This window comes from Elaeis guineensis, chromosome 15, assembly GCF_000442705.2.
Source record: "Elaeis guineensis isolate ETL-2024a chromosome 15, EG11, whole genome shotgun sequence".
Taxonomy (NCBI): domain Eukaryota; kingdom Viridiplantae; phylum Streptophyta; class Magnoliopsida; order Arecales; family Arecaceae; genus Elaeis; species Elaeis guineensis.
Genome location: NC_026007.2, coordinates 47,828,135 through 47,838,671, shown reverse-complemented (window position 1 = coordinate 47,838,671; position 10,537 = coordinate 47,828,135). Strand labels below are relative to the sequence as shown.

Sequence of the window (10,537 nt, the reverse complement as noted above, 5' to 3'; positions counted from 1 at the left end):
CCGAACTTGTAAGTTAGATCACCAACAATCTGGACTAAATCATTAGACTCAAAGATAACAATTTAACAAACTTTGATTAGCAATTTTACCTGGTTTTATACAATGATCAAACAGAAACGGTTCAACAATTCAAAATTCAGCTTTCCTACTCCGGTAAATTGAGTGACCCTTTGTTTTAAGCAAGAGATTTTGATCCATCCTAACATTATTTGTAATAAAATCCAAGCATGTGGGACCTAATCAAACTTTGCTAGAAACCAAACTCAATCCCAGGCGCACAAATCGAAACATGCTAATGAAATGCAAGTAACACCATGCATGGGATACTATCCCATTAAGGAAGAAGACTGTCTGGCCCAAAATGTAAGCATCCCAATCTCCTCGGTTTGTTCTTTTCCATCCTACCATAATGTACAGTCAATGATCCTATGGGAGCAGAAATATCTTTTCAATTCATTCAATTTAAATTTTATAAAAAAAAATAAAAAAATAAAAAAATTTCAAAAATAGAGCTCAAGTTTTTTTTATTTTTTTATTTTTATTCTCTTTACCAGAAACTGAAGTATACAGTCTTTATTTATAAAAATGATATCTGATCTTGCACAATTCAGATCGAATTTATTTTCTTATCTTTTAAAATGGCATATAGTATTGAATAAATTTGATTGGACTCTTCTTCCTAATTTAAATAGAATTAGATTTAAAAAAATATGTTGAATATAAAAATTCATAAAAAAATATTAAAATTTTATAAAAAATAGATTTTAACTTTTTCATTAATTTTATCTACCATTACATCACCTAATTCTCCATAAATTACAAGATAACTTTCGAACAAAATTTTATCTGAAAAGAAGAATTTTGATTTTATCGATCCAATTCGAAATCTAAACGATAAAATTTTAAAATAATTTAATTCTTCTAAAAATTGATATAAAATTATAAATTTTAAAAAAATATCAAATTTGAAAAAAAAAAAAACATCAGAATGAGCCGTCAGAGAGCTAAGTTATGCCCCTAAAAGTTTGACCTGCGAGCTGACTTCCCAGCATGATGGGTCCTACTTCCTGCACCGTGTCTAATCCTATGGCTAAAATGATCTAAACATATTTCAAGATCAGTCAAATCAGAGGCCACTAGTCTCTCCATCCACGTCATTAAAAAAAAAAAAAAAAAGAAAAAGCAGCAGATTAAACCACTGATTTACAAAGCTAACGTTGGGAGTAAAACAGAGGGGATATATTAGTCATTTTGTCTCAGTGACTTTCTCCCACTACCACAAAGCCCACGCCGAATGCCCTCCGAGAGAGCGACGTGTGATAAAGAAAACGTACTCCAAGGCTCAAAAGGGAGGGATAAGAACAAACACGGAGAGCAGAGGGAGAAGAAAACAAACACTTTGGAAAGGAGAGAGAACTCCCACTCCTCTTTCCTCTTCTGGTTCACTCTAAAACGAAGGCAAACTGAGATAGAAAGAGAGGAGAGATTATAGGGATTGGGGGGGGAGAGAGGAAGAGGGAGAGGGAGCGATGGCGTCGGGAGGAGGGAGGCTGCCGACGTGGAAGGAGAGGGAGAACAACAAGCGGAGGGAGCGGCGGCGGCGGGCCATCGGGGCGAAGATATTCTACGGGCTGAGGACGCAGGGGAACTACAAGCTCCCCAAGCACTGCGACAACAACGAGGTACTGAAGGCCCTATGCGCGGAGGCCGGGTGGGTCGTAGAGGAGGATGGCACCACCTACCGAAGGGTATGATACAGAAAGCTCCCACCTTGAGTATTGACTCTCTCTTAGATGCCATCCTCTGCTATAATATTTTTTTGTTTCCCGTGATTCGAAGTCTGTTTGATTCCGAGAGATCAGGGATGGTTATTATGGCACTTGGTGGTCAATGGATCGTACTAAAGTTTTGATTTTGGTGTCATTGCATATCTCTTTTCTCCATCCCGATGGTGTTTTATGATTGATCTTTTTAAAAAACCTTCTTCACCATTTACTAAAAAGCTTCCTCCCCAATTTTTTTTTAATTTTAAATACTAAATTTACATTTATTTTTTTTTGTTTGTTTCGAAAATGGGAAAAGGATGTCTTATTTTTCCTTCTGTTGGCAGTGTACCTGATTAAAAATTCATTACTTGGGACTCATTTTAATGGGTTTTTTTATTGGATATGTTATTATTTAGTTCTTTTAGCAGTGATGGGGACCAGTTGAGCTGCTATTGTAGGTGTTTTAAGATCTTTGGTTGTTAGTATTGTTCTCCTAATTTCAGTTAGATTCTTCTTTTTTCCTATGAAAGAAGAGCAATTGTGTAGTTTATTTTAGATAAGTCCTTTTCTTTTCCTTCAATTGCGTTGTTTTGAGATCTGATGGGGAATTCTACCAGATTTGATGTGGATTTTCTTGAAGAATTTTGGAATCTCTCGCTTATTTTTGTGTGTATTTTTTCTTTTTTTTCGTTTGCTTTTGAAAGTTCGGAACTTGGCTATTAGGAAAAAAAAAAAAGAATTTTGTCTACTGTTTTCTCTTTTGACTGCTTTTCAGGGCCAGTCTTCTGTGTGTGCATTTTCTCATCTCACCCAAGACGATGCTGTTTTTCTTTCGTTTAGATTATTCAGATCTGGGCCTTTCCTTGCAAACTTTCTTTCCCTTTGTTCCTTTCCTTTTGTTCCCATTCATGAAGAGCACCTGATTTTAAGATGGCTTCTTTTCTTTTCCCATCCTATTTCTTCTGTAGAAAGAAGGAAAAGGATGACAAGAACACACAAAAGTATCCCCATTCATGAAAACCACTTTATTTTAAGTTGGCTTCTCTTCTTTTCCCATCCTAATTCTTCTCTAGAAAGAAGGAAAAGGATGACAAGAACACACAAAAGTATCCCCATTCATGAAGAGCACTTATTTTAAGTTGGCTTCTCTTCTTTTTCCATCCTATTTCTTCTCTAGAAAGAAGGAAAAGAATGACAAGAACACACAAATGTATCCCCATCTGAAGTGTAACACCCTCAAGACATAAACAACATTACCAAAAATCCAAACAAATCATAGAGTTAAGGAGGAAAAAAATCTAAGGGTATTTTATTTAATTTTAGGCTGTTGTTGTTCTGATAGCATGTAATAAATTCTCTCTCCTCCCTCTCTCTCCCCCCCGCCCCCCTCTTGTGTGTTTGTGTGGCTCACAGAGAAAAGATGAGATACTTTGTTTCACCTAAAAAGTTAACGGGCACCTTACCTTGCCATTAGAAAAGCAACATCTAAACAGTAATAACTTTATTACCTCATAACTTCACTATTTCCACCTTACTTATTTCATCTATTTAGCTGCTGTAACTCTTTGCTAAAATCTTCACAGGGATGCAAGCCACCCCCACCACCTCTGGATACTGCCACTGGGGGGCAATCAACAAACATAAGCCCTTGCTCATCATCCCACCATCTGAGCCCACCCTCCTCTTCCTTTCCTAGTCCTGTCCCTTCCTACCATGCCAGCCCATTATCATCCTCCTTCCCAAGCCCCACCCGTCTCGAGAATTCGAACCATGCTGTGAACCCCTCCTATCTCCTCCCTTTCCTCCGGAAACTATCCACGCTCCCACCTCTCCGCATCTCCAACAGCGCTCCTGTTACGCCACCACTCTCCTCTCCGACTGCCTCCCACCCGACAAAACTTAGGAAACTGGAGTGGGACTATGCTGCATTCCACCACCCTCAATTTGCTGCTTCTGCCCCTGCTAGCCCCACACGTGGTTGCCGCCACGGGCACCCTGCCACCATTCCAGAATGTGATGAGTCTGATGCCTCCACTGTTGATTATGGCCGGTGGTTCAGCTTCCACATGACAGCCCCAGCATCCCCGTCCTTCAATCTAGTCAATCCGGTTCTGCAAATGCCAGAGACTGTTGCAGGCGCTGGAGGAGGAGGAACGTCTGAGAGGGGACGAGGGGGCATGGAGTTTGAATTCGAGAATGAAAGGGTGAAGCCTTGGGTGGGGGAGAGAATTCATGAGGTTGGGGTGGAGGATCTTGAGCTCACATTAGGAGTGGGAAGCAGCGGGTCAAAGTGAAAGAGCTCGAGACATCTTCCCTGTAGACATTGCATGATCAAATTCATTTTGATGCAGTGAAAGCTCTATCTTATCGGCTGTTTGTATTTTGTTCTCTTTGTAATCTTTTTTGATGGTTTTCTTGCCTCCATCTTTTTTCCTGTAGCATGGTGCTTGAATGCAGACAGATTTGTTCTTTCAATATTTAAGCCTGAAAAATGTTATATGAGCTACTGGTTTTGGTGGCAATGGCTCACCAGTAAAATTCATGGCTGTAATTGATGGTTTTGTTGCTGTCTTGTAAATGCTAAAAGTCCATGGGAAATTAGATCGTTCTTTCTTTTTTCTTAGCAGACATTCTTTGTTGGATATTTACTTCGAGCATGAAAACATGATATTTAATGTGGAAAATTGTTATATCTTTAATGCAAGTGGAAGATATTCCTTGTGAATATCTAGTTTCCAAGGTGTACATGCCTCTTATGTCTGTTATATCTTTTGTAATTTTAAGGAGAACGGATGTTTGATACGAAGTTGCTAATCTAGTCATTTGAGGTGTGGTTTATTAGCACTTATTAAAAAGTTAGGAAGGCTCTTATCCTAGTTGTATGATATATGAATGCAGTCAATGTTATTACTAATTAGCCCGGTGCAGCTACACGAGAACCGAGGGATAATTTGGCATACCTATAGAGCTGCTGATCATTTTGGAATGGGCATTGATTTTAAAATTAATATCTAGCTAAAATGAAGATTTGATATAGAAGAAGGCAGACTTGCTTGATCCCATAGCTGAAAGGTCCAGGAAATACTGCCAATTTCTTCCTACTTATATGCTAGAGCTACTAACCTTATCCTAACTAAAGGCCTTTTCACGGACACATCTATTTTGTATGGTTAAGACAATGTGTAATATATTTTGAGTTGTTGAGGCAAGTGGGAGCTAGTGTTTTGTTAGATTTTGGTGACAATGTTGAAGGAGTTGCTGAGACACAGCTCAAAAGCTATTAAATGTTAAAATGATGGGTTTCATTCTTATCCAAATGCGATTGGCTTTGTCGAGGATGCCCTGTTCGGTCAAAGGGCACAATAAGACTCGAGGGCCCCACTCCATGTGAGGTTTGTCTGTGTGTGCGGTAGCCCATGCTGTAGGTGTTGACCCTTCACTCAATGATGCGTTCATCTAACAAACCCAGCAGAACTCCAATCCCATCATAGCTTAGATGGTCCCACAGACAGCGCCACATCAACCAAAAAGAAGGAGGCTCTGTACGCTTTGGCCCGCATCTCCCCTAGGAACAAATAATGCAGGGTACCCCAACCAAAATCCACCGTGTCTAAAAAATCCCTCGTAGGTGCCCAATGGGAACAAAAATTATGTAGGGCAGATATTATAAAATATTATATGATTTGTTTTATAGTTTATCATATTTTTTTAATATTAATTTTAAAAAATAAATTTAAAAATCAAAATTTTTTTTACTAATAGAATTATTAGTCATGTGATTTAGGTATCCTCTTTTTTTTCTTATTTTCAACGTATACTTTTTAATGATATATACTATATGGCTATACGATACACATTAAATATATAATTAAATAATATATATTATAATTTCTTTTTATATGTACCTGACAATAGTTAATACGCATCTACAGTTAAATTGATATATAGTTTACTAAACTTTGTATTCACCAATGTACAGTATTATGACTAATTGATACATACCTAGCAAAATATTCATCCGACATTCCAACACATACCTCTAGATAAAGCGATACACAATTTTCAGAATCTAGCACTCATCAGTACATAACATGAACAAATGATATATACTATATGACTCATCGATACATACTGTAAACTTTTTTGATACATACCCAGTAACGATGCAATATGCATCAACAGATAAATTGATGCATAGTTTACCAAACTTAGTATCCATTAGTGCATAATATATACTTAATATACACCTAATAAGATATTCATTCGATATCCTAATACACACCTTTGGATAAAACTATACATAGTTCGATGTCCTAATATACACTTCTAGATAAAACGATATATAGTTTTCATGAATTTTTAGATGTAAAGATCTTTAAAAAGAAGAAGAATTTGCAAGAGGAGAAAGGAAATCAAGGAAGACCTCATGGATAGGAAGAAAGGTTTGAAAGAGGACAAAGAAACTCAGGAGGAAGACCTAATAGGTGGGAGAAATGGCTTGATAAGGAATATAATAGATGGAGAAACTTAATAAGGAAAAAAAATGGATATGAATGGTCACGAATGATCTCTCTTAGGCATGCATTTTGTTTTCTTTCTTCATTGTTTCAATTATAGAACAAACGGACTCTGTTAGTAGAAGAAATCCAATCTCTATTTGACTTTCAGGTTTCTTCTTTAAGATGCGAAAAAAAGAAAATATGGTATGAAACTATTAGGATTTGATACTTTGATATTTGATCCATATTGAGCCTACAGCGAGGTCCGCGATGAAAAATGAAGTCCAACGAGCCTAAGATCACCTCAAATGGAGTTCGGACGGAGAAGATACACATGAGAGAAGTCAGCATGAAATCCAAAGCGATGGAGGACCGCAGGCGGCCGGTAGCACAGCCGTGCGCGGTGATGCGTGGCCCAGGCACAGCAGCACGCAGCCTGGGCGCAGCCCAGCATGCGGGTGCAGCCTCGGCCTGGGTGCACGGGCGCGGCCCAGGCCCAGGTGCGCGAGCGAGCGGGCCTGCCCAGGCCCGGGCGCGCAAGCGCATGGGTGCGGCCCTGGCCCACGCGAGCCCGTGCCTGGGAGCCTGTAGCCCAGTCCACCATGGACTGGGTGGTGCACAGGGAGGCCTGTGGACCGAGGGGGCATTTCTCCTCTATTTCTCGCGGTCCATTGTGGATCACACGGCATTTCTAGGTCGTTTCTCGCGGTCGACGCACTGTTTCATGGACTGGCACGCAATCGGATGGTCTGGGATGCTTGCGGTCGAGATCCAATGGTTCAGGGTGTTTGTTTGAGTGCTCTAATGATTCCTAATCCTATTCTAATTGGTTTTTAAACCTTTAAAAAGCTGATCAAGGAATAGAATCGGTGGTGGCGGCACAGTTTTCTTCAACGAAAATAGAGAACCCATGAAGAGAGAGAGACGCAAGGATGCTGAGAGGAGAAAGAGCAGGGAGGCTCCTGGATAGCGGACAGCGATCGCTTCAAGGGTTCAGGGGATCTTCCTAGAGAGAGCTTTTGTGAGAGAAAATTTCCTATGAGGAAGAAATTGGATGTACGAGGGTTGAGGGTAAGATCTCCTCTTGTAATATTTCTTTTCTCATAGTGAAGTTTGCATGCTTCGTGGAGGTGAGCCTTTTTTTAGCTGATCCACGTATTTGATTGTTTTCTGTTTTATTTTTTCTTTCTTCCTGCTACGATGCGCGGTATCGAAAAGGTCCTGGGAGGTGGTGTCCTAGTCAGACATCCACCCTACAAGTGGTATCAGAGTAGGACGGTACAAGAACACAGATTGCAATGGTGGTAAGCAAGCTTGAAGATGGAGAAGACAGGATCAATCAAGATGGAGATCAACAAATTTGATGAAAAGAGTAATTTCTCCTTGTGGCAGGCAAGGGTGAAGGATGTGCTCATCCAGCAAGGATTGATCGATGCTCTCTTGTGTGAGGAGAAGCCGACCACTATAGAGGTGTAGGATTGGAGACGGCTACAGATGCAGACGGTGAGTACTATCCGCATGTATCTAGCGGATGAGGTGGTGATCTATGTGCTTAGGAGACTTCTCTGATGGTGCTATGGTCGAAGCTCGAGGAGTTGTACATGATGAAATCTCTCACCAACACTCTTTTTCTCTGGAGGCAGTTCTACTAGCTGCAGATGACTGAGGGACAGAGCATGCAGGAGCATCTTAGCCACTTTCAGAAGATCCTCACTGACCTCCTCAGCATTGGCAAGAATATTGAGGAGAAGATCAGGGTGCTGATTTTGCTAGCATCGTTTTCACCTTTGTACGAGTCCTTGATGGCTGCTCTTCTAGTGGGGAAGAGCACCATCAAAATGGACGAGGTCACCATGGTGATTCTTCAGAACGAGGTTCTCAGGAGGAAGAACCCAACTTCGAGCTCAGATGACGACAGCTCAGCTTTGATGGTTTCTGGAGGAGCAAGAAGCGATAGACGGAGCGATAGGAGATCACGACCAGGGCGGTCCAAGTCCAAGATGAGAGACTTGAGCAAAATCAGATGTTACCGGTGTAATGAGTTAGGGCATCTAGCTAGAGACTGCTCTCAACTCAGAGATTGAACGATGGCTGTTGTAGCGACGGCCAGTAGCAATTCAGAGGGAGATATCCTGGAGATATCAGACGAGATATCTACTTCTTTCCAGCAGTGAATTTTAGATTCTGCATGTACCTATCATATATATTGTAGAGAGGAGCAGTTTGACTCTTTGGAGAATAGTGAAGGCACTGTTTATCTGTCGGATGGATAATGCTATGTGATCAGAGGTATTGAGATGGTCAGTTGGAAGACACATGAGGTGCAATGAGGAGATTGAGGGAGATCCGATACATATCTGATTTCAAACGGAATCTTACCTCATTGAGTAGATTGGATTCGAGAGGCTACAAGACGATAGCTGGTGGAGGATCTTGAAGGTGTTTCACGGTGATAGGATTGTTCTGGAGGGGAAGAAGAGGAGGAGAGGATATTATTACCTAATGGGCAGCCCAGTATGAAGTGAAGCTTCAAGAGCCAGGAGGAGCTCAAAGCGAGGTCGAGCTCCAAGTGGAGGTGGATCGGGCACGAGACTTGGGAGGATGAAAGACGATATCACAAGGTGAGATTTCTATTGCCGCAGGATGATGTCCCGAGCAGGTCTCAGGTCAGGAGGAGCACAGTATACAATAGAGATGGGATCGAGCGGCCTGGCTCGACTCCCATATTTGCCCATCCATGATCAGCAGGCAATTGTCCTAGGGCATGGGGGCGAGGAGATCCAGAAGCTCCTGGAGTTAGGAGGAGGCCGAATGTCGAGTCGAGATGAAGATTATTAAGATTTGATACCTCGAGATTCGATTCATATTGACCCACAACGAATTTCATGATGAAAAATGGAGTCCAATGAGCCCAAGATCACCTCAAATGGAGTTCGGGCAGAGAAGATACGTGCGAGAGAAGTCGGCACAAAAGTCAGAGCGATGGAGGACCGTCGGTGGCCAGTGGAGCGGCGGCGACGCGGCTGCGCACGGCGATGCGTGGCAGTGCATGGCCTGGGTGCACAGGGTGCGGCCCAAGCCCAGGTGCATGAGCGTGCGGGTGTGGCCCAGGCCCAGGTGCGTGAATGCACTGGCGCAGCCCAGGCCCACACCCACGTGAGCCCGCGCTTGGGAGCCCGTGGCCTGATCCACCGTGGACCAAACGGTGCACAGGGAGGCCTGTGGACCGAGGGGGCATTTTTCCTTGATTTCTCGCAGTCCACGATGGACCGTGCGGTGTTTCTGGGTCGTTTCTCATAGTCTAAGCACTGTTTCGTGGACTAACGTGCGATCGGGTAGTCAGGGACGCTTGCGGTCGAGATCCAATGGTTCAGGGTGTTTGTTTGAGTGTTCTAATGATTTCTAATTATATTCTAATTGGTTTTTAAGCCTTTAAAAGGCTGATCAAGGAACAGAATGGGTGGCGACGATGCGGTTTTCTTCAGCGGAAACAGAGAACCCATGAAGAGAGAGAGACACGTGGATGGTGAGAGAAGAAGGAGCAAGGAGGCTCTTGGACAGCAGACAGCAGTCGCTTAAGGGGTTCAAGGGGGTCTTCCTAGAGAGTGCTTTTGTGAAGGAGAACTTTCTGTGAGAGAGAAATTGGATGTACAAGGGCTGAGGGTGAGATCTCCTCTTGTAATATTTTTTTCTCATAGTGAGTTTGCATGTTTTGTAGAGATGAGCCTTTTTTTGGCTGATCTATATATTGGATTATTTTTTATTTTATTTTTTTTTTCTTCCTGCTGTGATGCACGGTATCGAAAAGATCCTTGGAGATGGTGTCTTGATCAAACATCCATCCTACAAAAATTAGGTCCGCCCCATATGATGGCCTATAGTGCTCATCCCATATGATTTTTGTTCCTCACATTGGGCCAGCTTTGTAAGTGTGCAATGATGATAAAACCAGGGCATAAAGTTCTCTCCTGTAATAAAATGGAGAGGCCTTATACAATGCAAAATGATACCCATCATGATATTAATATAAAGTGATGAGAAAATAGATACTATCACTTGTGGTCCAAAATAGTTATGATAATCCATGAAAAAAAAGGTGGGTTTGATCGGGATCTATGATGACACAGAAGGATTTGATTAGAAAGCAAAATGTTTGGATCAGATTAGGTTGTATTACAAATTCGGGAGGCCTGTTAGCTTGCAGTGAAGTTTTCGGTCACATTTCAATGGCAAAGCAACAGCTCATATAACACAGCCACAAACAAATACAAA

The 10,537-nt window shown here is 41.7% G+C and overlaps 1 protein-coding gene across 1 annotated transcript; it reads left to right on the top strand.

Moving 5' to 3' along the window:
- The first annotated feature begins 1,388 nt into the window (after positions 1–1,388).
- On the top strand, positions 1,389–4,389 carry LOC105033925 (protein BZR1 homolog 1). Its single transcript, XM_010908910.4, has 2 exons — positions 1,389–1,748; positions 3,350–4,389. Exons 1-2 carry the CDS (start codon positions 1,530–1,532, stop codon positions 4,058–4,060), a joined length of 930 nt encoding a protein of 309 aa, XP_010907212.1. The 5' UTR covers positions 1,389–1,529; the 3' UTR covers positions 4,061–4,389.
- The last annotated feature ends 6,148 nt before the right edge of the window (positions 4,390–10,537 follow it).